This window comes from Terrapene carolina, unplaced genomic scaffold (assembly GCF_002925995.2).
Source record: "Terrapene carolina triunguis isolate 2854851 unplaced genomic scaffold, T_m_triunguis-2.0 Scaffold192, whole genome shotgun sequence".
NCBI lineage: Eukaryota > Metazoa > Chordata > Testudines > Emydidae > Terrapene > Terrapene triunguis.
The window spans coordinates 15,571,030-15,584,998 of NW_020664543.1; the positions used below are offsets into that span (position 1 = coordinate 15,571,030).

The window sequence follows — 13,969 nt, forward strand, 5'->3', positions numbered from 1 at the left end:
CAGCCCTGCAAACTTCCCGTGTACAAGGAGTACACGACAGACTGAATTACGGAGAGAGGAAGTTTTGAAGTCAGGAGGCAGATTGTGTTAACTCTGCAATTACCTGCACATCTACAGGGGCAAGTGGCAACTGGGAGAGGGGCGGGCAGGAGCAAACAGCGCTCTCCCCAGTTGTCCCACTAGAGGCAAAGCCTACGCTGTACATAAAATTGCTGCACAGCATGCCACAGCTGGGCATGCTGGATTCCAAGCTACACTGGCCTGGGGGAACTGGTCTGGGATCCTGGGACAAAGGGGAGTCCAGAAGATCTCCCCAGAGGGTCCCAAATCCTAAAGCTGGCCCTTCAAATCAAATGACTCAGGTACATTTGGGTTTGGTGGACGGACCCAATTCTCTCCTGGCTGTCCCGCCCCAAATCCCAGCCCCCACCCTGATCCCACGTAACGGAGGCTGGGCTGCTCACCGGTGATCCAGCTGGTCGGCCACAGTGTGGTAGCGGTCGTTGAGGAGCTGGACCTCCCGCTTCTGCCGGGGGAGGTCCGGGCAGTACTCCTGGAAGTTGTTCTGCACAGCGCTGCAGTTGTGCTCAGCGTCCTTGAGGCTGCGGTTCAGCTTCAGCACACAGTCCTGCTGGGTGACCTGATCCCGCTTCAGCCTCTGGGAAGGAAGAAGATGGTGGATGAGTGTCGGTGGTTCCGCTCACGCCGCCTACCCAGCACCTGGCCCTGGCCCTGTAAGACTGTTGGTGTCCCAGAGAGGGAGTCACTGGCTCAGTGGGGCAGAAGAGAATGGAGGGAGCTTCTCTTTCTACCCCAACATCTTTATCATCAGTAGCGACGGGGAAATTGATACAGAACAAATCCACTCCGGGTTCACGGGGGTGGTAGAATGCAAACGTTGCTGAGTGCGAGGGTGGCTCTTTGACGCAGAGACATGGGAGGGACAGATGTTGGGGGAAGACTTGGGGAATCAGTTGGAGAGATGGGGAAAGAGAGAAAGGGGCTGGAGGGGGTGGGGTCAAGAGAGCTAGAGGCGGCATTGGAAAAAAAAAAGAGTCATGGTGGGTAAAGGGGGAATTAATTGTTGGGCAGAGAGACTGGGGCTGGGACACAGGTAGATGGAGAAGGGGTGTGCAGAAGAGCAGTTGATTGTGGGGTGCTGGGGCAGATCAACTAGGGGAGTGTTTGGTGAGGAACAGACAGGTGGTTTAGATCTCTGGGGTGGGAGTCGGTTCTTACAGACGCTGCTCAGTGACTGTGACAGATGTAACATTTTATCCACCTACCAATAAACAGCAGTTTCTGAACTGGTGAAAGTGATTTAGTCTGCAGACACTATAGAAGCTCATTTAGAGCAGTGTTTCTCGGGTGGCGGGTTGTGCCCCTTGGGAGGGGGTGTGTGTGTCCCAAAAGGCCATCAGGACGGTCATGAGGTATTGAAAATGTTACTACAACCTAAAGCAAAAGAAAATCTCACTCCCCACATACCCTGACCCTTCAATGTCAGTATTCTCTGCCACTGCCAGCTTCCCCAAACACAAACACACAGGTCAATTATACAGGCCTAGCACTGCTAGCCTTGATCCAGTTTTTACCCTTACAGCTATAGAAATGTCAGGAGGTTGTGAAAATTTTTGACTTCAAACAAGGGGTCAGCAGCCCAAAAAGGTAGAGCAATGCTGGTCTAAATGAAGGAGTCAGGGCCTACTGGGAGAGGCGTGGCCATCCAAGTCTCTTAGGCACCCTAACAATGGGATAAACAGAGCCCAGGTTACCCGACTCCATCTCTTACTATGCCCGTATCGTTCTCATTGCTGTTGAGAAGCCAAAGGCTCCCTCACCTGCAGCTCATTGGCACGATCCTGCAGGGCGTTGGGAGAGGCTGGGATGGTGCTGTCCTGAGCCAGCTTGGACTCAAAGCTGCTGATGATCTCGTCCGTGATCTCTATCTGGTTCTCCAGGTTCAGGGAAGCCTTGGCTCTGAGGAGGCGGAGATGGTGGAACGTGACTAGCTACAGAGGACACACATCACTCCCCTCACCTCTCAGAGTCTGCCCTGGAGCCAGGCTTCTGACTAGCGGCAGGGGATTCGTCTGTCGCTCATTGCACACTGCAGACCATTAAGAAGTTGGCCTTGAAAACACACCCTGTCCTTGACACCCAGCCCCATTTGGCTCCCGAGAGCAGCCTTAAAGACAGAAGAACAGGATAACGAGCCCTAGGAGAGGTTGGCAGTTGTGTCCACCTGCCCATTGGGTTGTTCTAGGAGAAATTTCAAACTACAGCAGCTGATTCACCTTGCTGTGTTTTTACAAAATGGAAACATCGGCTGAGCCCCCGCACATATTCAAACCGGGTGGTAATCCCAGTTTGCCAGAAATCTGTATCCTGATTGTTACCGGGTCACTGTAGAGTGCTCAGAGCAATGTGGTTTTCATCTCATTTGGGGTCTCTAAGAATACAGATAAAACAACAATAAAAATGGGGTGGGGGGGATTGTATTTTATTAGAAACTTAAAAATGGCCCCATTGTGCAGAAAAATTCATCGTATTTTATGAATTTTCCACCTGGAAATAGGCCTTTTTTTCTAGTGAAAATGAGGCCATCTGAATTAAAAAAAAAAAGATTTCAAATTCAAAGTGCAACATTTCACATGGTTTTCATTGAAAAACAAAGCCCATTTATTTATGTATTTGTACAGAAGAGTCAAAAATGAGGTTCCTCCTAAATTGCTCAGGACAAAACCAAACACATTTGTGAGCAGAACTTTGTAAGACCTCGCTGAGCAGGTGCTTACAACTCTGCTCTTACCAATCTAGGGTTACGGTCTCCACTTACTTCTCATCATACAGGCTGGACAGCATCTTGACGTCATTATACTTGTTCTTGACGTTGTTCAGAGTCACGGGGAGCTGAGAGGCGGCGGTGCTGGTGGATTTCTTGGACAGGAAGGCCTCACACTCCTTCTGCATGGCTTCCTTATCTGCCCCAATGCCCTGAAGTCTCTTTGTGGTTTCCTAACACAGCAACAGAAATTCCCAGAGTCACTGAACACAGAGAAGCTCAGTGTTAAGCCGATGCGATACAGCGGGATCTGCCGGGGTGCCTTGGCTGAGCCAGGCTGGGAACACGTATCCACGGCACAGAGTGGAGCATAGCCAGAAAGGGGAGAAAACCAACAGTTTGAGTCCACCCAGGGCAGGACAAAGACCTGCAGCAGACGACATAATCAGCACCGAACAGACACTGAACCAGAACTAAGCCCAAAGGAGGGGAGAGAACCGCAGGGTTTATGCCGAGAGCGCATGGGTCTTCTCAGGTCACCTCCCATAAGGTCCATTCCTAAAGTACAGGAAACATCACTACCCTGTTTCCCCGAAAATAAGACAGTGTCTTATATTAATTTTTGCTCCCAAAGATGCGCTAGGTCTTATTTTCAGGGGAGGTCTTATTTTTCCTGGAGCTTCGGGGCCTTATATTCCGGGGTGGCCTTATTATCGGGGAGGTCTTATTTTCGGGGGGATGCCTTATATTACAGCGAGAGGCAAAACTGGAAGTAGGTCTTATTTTCGGGGGATGTCTTATTTTCGGGGAAACAGGGTAGTTCAGCAGAGGAAGTGCCCGTATTTTCCCCTGAGTCAGACCTGCACTGTAACTACCTCCAGCAGGCCTCTTTCTGAGCGCTGAAGCCAGCAGATGTCTCTGCAGCAGCAGCAAAGCTCTCTCCTTTTCTCTTTGGAGCAGCAGGGGCTAACGCCTACATGTTTTCTGTCAGTTCAATTCTGCTCCAACTATTGGAGCCAGCTACCACGATCAACCCGCTCTCTGTGCTCCTCAGCCCTCACCTCCTGGTCCTTGATCCTTTTGTGAAGGTCCTCTGTCGGGGCACTGTGGCTTACTGGGGACCTCACCCGGCTAAAAATCTCCTTCTCCACTTGGACCAAGTCCCCGCCAATCTTATTCAGCTTAGAGAGGAGCTGGTCAGCTTGGGGGTCATCCTGGGCAACGGCGGGACTTCTAATTGGTGCTGGAATGACAAATTGATATCGAATCAGTGCACTGTCCCATCTGCATCACACTCTGGGTATCTTAACCTTTCTCCCTAGATCTCTGATATACAGGCCCTGCCGCTTGGCCCTCAGCTACCCTTTCATTGAGACACCACCTGTACGCATCTGCTTCAAACGGATTATGCTGGAGTGAGGTGCGCTGTATTTAATCCATCATGTGTGTTTGGACACAGATTATGAGACCAGGACTGAGTCTGGGTCAGAGCTTTCCACTCCCCCTTGCAGTGCCTCCTACATGCAGAGAACTCAGCGCTGCAGGGGGCAGATGGTTCAGATCCGCAAAGGGCTGCTCCACGGCCAGTGAAGTAACTTGTTTGGGTAAGAGAGTTGTTGACCGTGTTTGTTTTTTTGCTGCATGAGTTGTCCTTCTGCAGCCTTCTTATCCATCAGTCGCCCTGGCAGTTAGCCGACGGAGTTTGCTGATGGAAAAGAGCTGGGGAAGCCAACTTTCAAATGCGGACACATCAAGAGCTTGGGACGGGTTGGTCATGCAAGGCCTCAGTACCAGGACTCAGCCCTTCTGCAGCACCTTCCACCCAAGGATCTCAAAACACTCGGCAGACGCTGTGGAGGCCACACGTCTCCCTTGTGTGGTGAGGTCTCAAGAGATTTTCAAAGAGCAGCACAGAGGCAAAGTGACTTGCCGTGGGTCACCCAGAGAGTCTGTGGCAGGGCCAGGACTAGAACTCAGAGATCCCAATATCCAGTCCTCTCCTCTAAGCACTAGACTGACTGCATCCACGTGATAACGCGTACTTGTGCTTCGGCATGCCCACGAGTGCCCACAGGTAGGCATCCTGCTGAGACATCCAAGCTTAAAAGCTGAGCCTACAGCATTCACTGAGTTGCTAGCTTTTGCCAACTCGGCAAGTTTCAATCAAGTCAAACAAAATGAGACCAGTGATCTCACTTTGCGGAGTAGCTTTTTATGTTAAGCTAGAGAGCAGTTAATAACCTGACGTACCCTGCTGGCTGGACTTAACTGGCTCCTTCTGGCTGCTTTTCAGGGAGTTCTGAACTGTCGCTCTCTTCTGCTTCACTGTGTTCAATTCACCTTCCAGCCTACAAGCGAAAGAAGGGAGCATCACTCCCAGCACAGGAGTCAATAGGAATAGAAACTAGCCTGCATAAAGCCTGCTTACACACCTGTCTGGGAGTTCCTAAACCAGAGACGGGCCTCACCTGAGCACAGTGCTGTTACCCGATCCAGGGAAGGTGTCGCTTAATTACCTTCGAGCACGTTTAACTGGAACGCTAACTGCTCCCAGTGCTGACACTGTTACTCCCCTGACATCTGGAAATGGCACAACTCTGATTCATAAGAACAATTTGACTTCAGGGGAGAACTGGGAATGGGAGCAAAAACCAGGGATTGTTGAAAAGTGACTTTGCAAAGAGCAATTTGCAGGGACTTTTGAAGGCCGTGGACTAATTCCTGTTACTAAACACAGTGCTTGAGAACAGTCATCCCTAGTCTTGTGTAGATGGCCTCAAAGGGGTATCCTTCAGAACAGTAATGACTACACTGCAAGCCTCGTCCGAGGACCATGCTACTGGAAAGCAATACAAACGAGTGACTGGTTTACAGTCTGGGGCATAGGAAGGGTAGTAAATGTCCCTGAAGGTATCAGTAAAACAAGTTGCTAGAGGGGAAATACATCTTACAGGGCACTGGGGGCAGTCATTGTGTGGCGTTATCAAGATACATAATGCAAGACAGTGTGTTGCAAAATTTTAAAATCAAACATTTTTTACTGCACGTGAAATTCACAAGCACCAAGGAGGGACAGGAATTATTTAAGGTGGTTCTAGTGGTAGGTAATTGGGAGGAATGAAATAAAGGCTGTGGGTACCATTTTTAAAAGTGCCTAAATCTCTTTTGAAAATGGGCGTTGGGTATTGTCTAAACTCACAAGTTGCACTGACTTAATGAAATCTGTTTAGAAACTGAGTTAGTTAAATCAGTGCAGTCCCCTTGTGTGAACACTCTTAAGTTGGCTTAAGAGTATTGATTTAGCTTCATATTGGCTTAGTTTAAGTGGGTAAGGAATTAACTTAAGCTTAATCAATATAAGGCACTCTTACAGTGATTTAGAAATGTCCACACAAGGGAGCAGTGAGGATTTAACTAAATCAGATTCTAAGCCTATTTAGTCAAATTGGTGCAGCTTGTGTATTGAGACAAGATGCAAGACAGAGAAATTTAGGCTGAATGTCATGAAAACTTCTTGACTGTGAGGTTTGTGGACTGTGGAATATCTGCCTCAAGGGAAGTGGTAGAAACTCCATTGCTTGGGGGCATTTAGAACTGGACAAAGCACTAGAATAACATATAATAGGGAACAATCCTGCACTGACAGGGAGAAAAAGTAGGTGGCCTAGAGTTTCTTTTCTATGTCTTTGCTGAAGCACAGTAAAGTTAATTCCTAAATGAATACATATAAAGACTGGAGCTAGAGTGTATTCAAACTGCTCTCTGTTCACACTCCACTGCATACTCACTTGTTAACTCGGCTGATGGCCTCTGGGTCTGGAGGAGGTATGAAGAAGCAAGCAGCAGGAGCGGTCTTTGTCACCGCAGTGCTGCTCTGCACCACCCAGTTCTCTGGGTTGCTGTTGTCTTTCAGAGTGTACTTCTCACCTCGGCTGAGCTGCACCTGGAAGGAACAGAGAAAGGATTTGATTCCCTAGGTCCGACTCCCGAGCTGCATTTTCAGGACTCCCGGATAACAGAGGAGACTTTCCGAAGTCTCCTAACGAGACCAAACATGTTGCATTCATCGGGGATTTGTGGTCTGACTGTCCTCAAGATGCTCCTGTCTCATCTAGGAAACTCAGCTGCCCCACATTATCCCCTGGGAGACCAGTGTGGTTAGTTGGTGTGAAGATACACACGTCCATGGCAGAGCAGATACCTGGGCACTGAGGTATGTATTCCTCATTGGAAATGCATCAGCAGGTGGGCCTATGTTTCCCGCCAGGTAGGAGGGTGGTTCAGGTTAGCAATTGGCTCATGATCCTCTGAATAGGCTCTCTACATTCAAAAAAGGATCATCAACTCTGGGGCTAAGAAGGGGAGCAGCAAACGAAGCCAACCCATGGCACAAGGAAGACAAAAGTTGCCAGTGTTGTCAATAGGCATTTCTCAATTGCTTTGATGGACCTGGGACAATGGGTATGTTTGGTTTTAAACTACAGGCCATTTTCTCCAATGAAGACAAACTAAGGGGAATGGTTCCTAGTGCCACAGTGAGGGGCACATTGGAAATTCAAAAGCACACAACCCTGGGAATACGTCTCAAAGAGGAATCCAATACCACTCCTCTCCAAAGGGTAAGAACATTCCCTTACGTCACCAGAGGCCCAGTCACAGAGGGTATCCAGGGCAAGTGGTTGGGAAGGGCAGGTTCTGCGCAGTTTCAGAGGGCTGATCTCCGGGCTCCTCTTCTTCAGCTCAGCGATGCTTTTTTCGGCTTGTTTCACGGTCTTCTCCTCATTCTAAATAAAGAGAAGAAGCAGAGATTCCTACCAGGCCGGCACTTGGGTGAATAATGCAGCCTAGAGACAGCATGGCATCAAGAGTCTCATATTTGGGACCTAGAGGTGGTGGGTACTTGGGGTTATTCAATCGCAGAGCAGAAAGGCTGTGGGGAGAGAGCTGTACCAGAACAGATTCAGAAGCACAAGAGCTTCCACCTATTCGCCAAACCCATTTCTCTTTTGCTCCCTTGTTTGTTTTTCTCCTCTACTCTTTTTCCCGCTCTCCTTCAGCTCAGGCCAGTTCTATGCTTACAAGGGTGGCCTGGCCAAATTCCAGTGTGGGTGATTATATCCTGCCTCCTGAAATCTCCCTTTGGGGAATCAGCTGAAGAAATTACTCTTCTGAAAACGGGCGCAGAATGGCTGCCACATTCAGCCCTAGAAACGGCTGCATTTCAGTAGCAGGAGCAATCCGCGTACCCACTCTGCAAAGAGCCCTGGATGGTGTGGGGTTAGGGTGACCAGATGTCTCGATTTTATAGGGACAGTCCCGATATTTGGGGCGGCTTCTTATATAGGTGCCTATTACTCCCCATCCCCTGTCCTGATTTTTCACACTTGCTATCTGGTCACCCTATATGTGGTGAAAGGCACTATACTCATGTAATGATATTATGATTAATAATTTGTCCCTTTTCTCCTCTCTCCCTCCCATTTTTTCTCTCCATTCTTCTCGCTCATCCTCTTGTTTTCAAACTCTCTCTCTCTCTCCTCACATACATTTTGCCCTGTAATGTACAAGGGGGGTATGCGTAGGGCTGGCCAGAAAAGAAGAATTCCATTTTGCAATAACTTTTGAGGTTTTAGAATTTGTTATTATTCTGCATTGGAAGAAACCTGAGACCTTAGGAAAGTGACCCCTAAACAGCCGAGGGGGCGGGGGGCACTCCCTGGGGATGTGAGAGTCACAAGTTCAAGTCCCTGCACTGTTTTATTCAGGACTTGAACGTGGGTGAGTTTCCTGACCACTGGGTTATTGGCTATTCAGGGGGTGTTGTGCTCGCTCTCTGGTTTTGACCAGAAATTCCAGCCTGGACCTGAGAAACCTTGCCGAGGAACATTTCATTTAAATTGGTGTTTTCGTGAAAAGTTTTGAGTTTGACAAATTGGCATTTTCTGATGAAAAAAAAAAAAAAAGTTCTGTAAAAAAATCAGCTCTAGTTATGAGGGCTTCTCATACCCCCACAGCAGCCCATTGTTCAGAAACTGGCCCATCTTCCCCCCTCTTATCCGACTGAACAGCGTCACATGGGATGGAAGGGATAGCAAAAAAGACAGGGCTGCTCACTGCCAGCTGGACAAGAATGACCCAAGGCAGGCAGGGCATGTTCAGTGAGCTCTCCATGGCCCTTCCTGTTAATGCACAGAGTTGTCTAAAGGCACCTTCACCCCCTTTTCTTATCCTCTGATGGGGATTCTGGTGCTTTCCTCCTATGGGGAGTCTCTCTACAAACTACCTACTGTCACAACCCCTCCACAGGGACCGCTTCCCACCAGGTCAGCCAGGGCGCTCTCTAGCACCCTAATGGCTTCAGTTCAGGGGCTGCATGAGAGTGACTGAGGGCAGAACGTGGCCCCAGGTATTTAACTCATTAATATACAGCCCATGACAATCCTTTTTTTGGAGAGTGGGGGGCTTTGCTCACAATTTATACTTGGCGATCCTCATTTGACGGTAATCCTAGAAAGGTGTCATAGCGTCCAGTCTGCGAGTGAGACACAAGACGCTGCTGGTCTGTATTAGCGCCCCCCAGAGGTCCTCACCTCCAGCTGGTGCAGTAAATCAGACACCACTCCGGGACTGTCTTTGTTGAACTTGCTGTATTTTGTATCCAGGTCCAAGTTCAGCTTCTTCAGTGTCTGGCTCACAGTGTCAGCATCCTCCTGGAACTGAAGACACAAGCCAAAGGATGGTCAGAAGATACTGGGAGACCATGAAGGCTGAGCATCAGTACCTCTGTACTCATTAAGTAAGTCCTACTGTCGATCCTCAAACCCGAGCCTAACCCATAACTCCATTTAACTTAATTACGACAGCTAAATAACCCTGATCTGCTGACCTCGTCATCCTTGTTGAACATGCATCATCTCCTGAGGGCTGCTACACCAGCCAGAGTGACCCTGATTGATAGTGTTGCACCAGGCACCATGTCGTGAAGTTCCCTGCAAATCCGTGAATCTCTGGCGTGACCCTACAGGTGGCGTTGGGTCAAGGCGTGCACCCCTTCCTGCATCGATGGAGAGTTTGAGAGCATTGAGTGCTGGGCAGTTTTTGTCCATTGTGGTGACATGGCTGAAGAGCCTGCGCTGCCACTTTTGAACATAGTGAGCGACTGTGAGATCTTTGCGAGATCATGACGACATTTCATACAAAGTCAAGCCACTTTATGCTCAGGCTTCGGCACTGACAGCACATATGGAATCCCTCTAGCCACTCCAATTAACAATTCAAATTAATGACTTGTCCATTACTACCCTAACTCTAATCAACCTCTCCCCGATCACAGAAATATCGGGCCTACATATTACCCACCTTCAGTATAGTCTAATCAGCCACCTCCTTGTAATCCTAACTACCTGGCTCCATCAACAAAGCTTAAATCAACAGTGAAGACTCCTCTGCTTTCCGAAGCCAAACCTAAGCTGGGTACGGATCCTTCAGCAGATACTAGTGGAGCACAGGTGGGCGGGATGCTAGGCACCTCTGTATTCACACCCTACACACCACTGCAATGATATTTGCACAAAATATGCCTTGTGAGGTCTCTCTAAAAACTAACAACACACAGTCAATAATATCATTGTGAAATGTACGTGCCAATGCTGCATGTGGAATTATAGCCACTCACTGATATTTTGCTTTTAAGACTGACTAAAAGCTGTTTAAACCAGGCATGTCCAGGGGGTGTGGGGGTTAGATAAGTTGGTTTTCTCAAGACAAAGGAAAGAGGCCAACACCTCAAACCAGGTGTGGCCAAATTCAACGGGCTATTCATATTTTTTTAATCAAAGCTTGCAGGAGAACATTTACATTGTAAAATTGCAGCCGAAAACATCACATTGGAACACACCAGGGGACACTGTAATCAAAATGGAATTGTCCCCCCGCCCCAGGAGACTGAATCAATTTGAGTCTTGAAACAAAGGCAGACTTTGAGCTATAAGGACAGAAAGATTTTGGATTATCCTTCACCTGAGGAGATGAGGCACCGTGGACTCTGTGGGGATCCTGGCTAAAAAGCTAGCCAGCTATTACTGGAAAAAGAAGACTGGTGAATAAACTACCTTGAGCAAAGTCTGTATGTTGTTAAGCTGGGTCTTTGCCTTAGAAAGCACATTTTTACCTATTGTTTGTTCCCTTTCTAGCTTTGCTCCTTATACTTGGTATCACTTAAAGTAACCTATGACTTTTGTTTAATAAACTTATTTTACATTTACTACAAACCAGTTGAGTGCTGTGTTGGAAAGGAAGGGTGTATTGACTTCACTTAACTTAATAAACTGTAATGTGCTGACTCTTTAAAAGACCAGCGAACTTAATTTCTTCTGTGAGTGCACAGCGACAGGGGCTGTGCATTGCAGAGAAATATCCCTGATGAGCTCGGGGGCTGGACTTCCCCAATTGTTGCCTGCTAGGCATAGGCGCTGGCTCGAGGGGTGCTCTGGGGCTGGAGCGCCTACAGGGAAAAAAAAATAGCGGGTGCTCAGCACCCACTCATCAGCTGTTTGGCAGGTCTCGCTGATCAGCTCCTCCCCCACCCCCAGCGCCTCCCACCCGCTGCCGATCAGCTGTTCAGCAGCGGGCAGGAGGTGCTGGAGGGGGAAGGAGAGGAGTGGGGGTGGGAAGAGGTGGAGTGAGGGCAAGGTGGGGGAGAGGCCTCGGGGGGGGGGGGGAGGGGGGGGGGGGCCGGGGGGCGGAGCAGGGGTGAAGCACCCCTGGAGAAAGCTGAAAGTCGGTGCCTGTGCTGCTAAGCGAGGTTTGGGCAGGGAGAGTTTGAGGAGTTGGCTGGTGAGGCAGACAGGCTGGTGTGGAAGGGGGCTGATCTCCAGCAAATCTCTCTTGCTGAGGCAGAGAGGTAACACAGTGGCTCACACCTCTGCATATCCTCAGCAGCGCATTCCAGTGGGATGTCAAACTTTGACCCAGACCAGATGGAAGCCAGGGCTCCCCATACTTTCCCATCATCCAGCAGACTCACGGCATGACTTGGAGTCCAGGGCCAATGGGGGCTGAGCCTGCTTACCCCCGGGGCAGAGTGTGATCCCCACCAGATGACAAATTTTGCACCCACCCTTGCAAAAAGTTCCCTGTGGCAAGTCTTTGTTTCCTCTGCTGGACTCATTTTACCTTCTTGTAGCTCTCCACGCTCTTCAGCTGACTCTCCTGGCAGATGCAGAGGTTGAGGAAATTCTGCCACTCGTTCCTCAAGGCTTCCTGGTGAGCCTGCAGTGGGACAGAAGCAGTTCTAACATGTGTCTTTCTAGCCTGAACTCCCCCAACTCGTGTGTTTCCTCTCTGCATCTCCTCAAGTCCCAGAGATCACAGCAGCAGCTAGCAACTGCTGCTGAGCCCTAAGAGAGACGGCAGGGAAAGAACATTCAGAACCATAGCATGATCCTGCAAGAGACAGCGAACATCCACCTTACATTTTTATGCCCCCGTTTCTAAAAGGGCCTCAACTCTGACTCCGGTATTGTGGATGCAGATGTGCACCCATATTTAATTGCAGGTGCATAACCGTATCTGCAGCACTGAGGTCATCTTTGAAAAAATACGGCCCTTCAAATGAGCGTCATCTCTAGTGCTTGAGGGCATTGCTTTTCTCAGGACTGGTTGAAGGCTGCGAGCATCATATTTATATGATTTCCAATGGGATGCAAGCAGTGTGTATTGCTCTCAGATTCCCGTTGGTTTGGAACAGTCTGTCAATACTCTCAGCCCTGGAGGAGATGCTGTGATGCAAGTGCTGAATGATACACATGGAGGGAGGAAAAGGGATTTCCATGAGGGGAAGATGGCAGCTCTAATGGAAGGGTGAGAGGTCAAGAGGACCTTGTGACCCCACTTCAACCGTCTAGCAACTCTTGTTTCCCTGATTCATGGAGCAGGAAAAGGACTTCCTCTTCTCTTATGGCCTTGATTGGGTTCAGATTGGGGAGGCTGAAACCCAGATTCGGTTACCTGGTATCCACACCATAGAAAATAAGGCCTTTTTCACCTTTTCAAGATGGACTTGTTTTTTACAGACTGTCTCTCTTATGCAGAAAAACTCAATCCTTAGATTGCAGCAGATCCAGCTTTTATAACGAGACTCTTCCAGAGACAGCCAGAACTGTGTTCTCAGTCACACAGTCACAGGAAAAACCTGCTCCATAAGAAACAAAACCAACCCCCCAGACCATACCATACTGGTGCAACAGGTCTGTTCCCTTCCCTTGCTCTGGAAGGGAGCAGCTGCTGAGACAGCATTCATGACTGAAGGCTGACTATCCCCAATTTAGCCTTTTAAACAGATTGACTTTCTGCTGTGTTTGATCTTTCAGAGTGCTGGAAAACGTAGGGCCCAATGCAGCCAGGAGAATTTTTGGGGCCCCAAATCAGCAGTGGTGGTGCAATTTACACAGCAGATGTGAGCTGGTCAGAGAGCGTGTGTGTGTGAAAGTGGCACTGAAGGGTGACTTGCACTGATTTGTTATTCAGTGGGTGTGCAATACTGGTGTAACTGACATGCTGAGGAGACAGACAGAAGGTGTGTAGCAGGTAGAGTGACAGATAGAAGGGGTGGATGATAAAGCAGCTCCTCACATGATTTAACTCATGCTAACAGGGCTAAAATCAGCCCTGGTGTAAGCAGGTGCAGCTCCCTTTGACTTCACGGCAAGTTAAATCAACTTGGTACCCTGTAGGGATCAAATTCAGACCCTTGTGTAAGGAAGGGTAACTCCCACTGAAAACAATGGCGGCTGAGCCTGCTTACCCCGGGGGCAAATTTGATCCTGACAAGCTGGTGTAAGTTACATTCACTTTGCACACAGGTTAGTTCCCTTCATCAAGTGCTCACTTGAAAGGGCCTCAACAAGCAGGAATCTGATCTAGGGTCTGTCTATACAGCAACAATGGTGCATGGGCTAGCCTCCCTGAGCTAGCCTGAATTCAGCTAGCATGGGTAACAATAGCAGTGAGGACAGCGCAGCGTGGGCTTCAGAGCAGGCTAGCGAGCCGAGCTCGTACCCAGACTCTTTGCTGGGCTTATACTACCCAGGCTGAAGCTGCACTAGCTGGATTCAGGCTAGCTCAGGCTGGCTAGCCCGTGCACAGCTTTTGTTGTGTAGACAGACCTTTGTCTGGGGCAGGGAG

At 49.0% G+C, this 13,969-nt stretch overlaps 1 protein-coding gene across 1 annotated transcript in view; it reads right to left on the minus strand.

The window, feature by feature from the left end:
- EVPL (envoplakin) overlaps positions 1 to 13,969 on the minus strand; it is a 56,704-nt gene that overhangs the window by 9,394 nt on the left and 33,341 nt on the right. Inside the window, exons 9-17 of the mRNA XM_024206724.1 lie at positions 11,960 to 12,055; positions 9,376 to 9,501; positions 7,423 to 7,569; positions 6,574 to 6,728; positions 5,036 to 5,133; positions 3,847 to 4,028; positions 2,840 to 3,018; positions 1,842 to 1,980; positions 465 to 658 (exon numbers count right to left, since the gene is read on the minus strand). Coding sequence (XP_024062492.1) covers positions 465 to 658; positions 1,842 to 1,980; positions 2,840 to 3,018; positions 3,847 to 4,028; positions 5,036 to 5,133; positions 6,574 to 6,728; positions 7,423 to 7,569; positions 9,376 to 9,501; positions 11,960 to 12,055 — 1,316 coding nt within the window. The remainder of the gene's footprint in view (positions 1 to 464; positions 659 to 1,841; positions 1,981 to 2,839; positions 3,019 to 3,846; positions 4,029 to 5,035; positions 5,134 to 6,573; positions 6,729 to 7,422; positions 7,570 to 9,375; positions 9,502 to 11,959; positions 12,056 to 13,969) is intronic.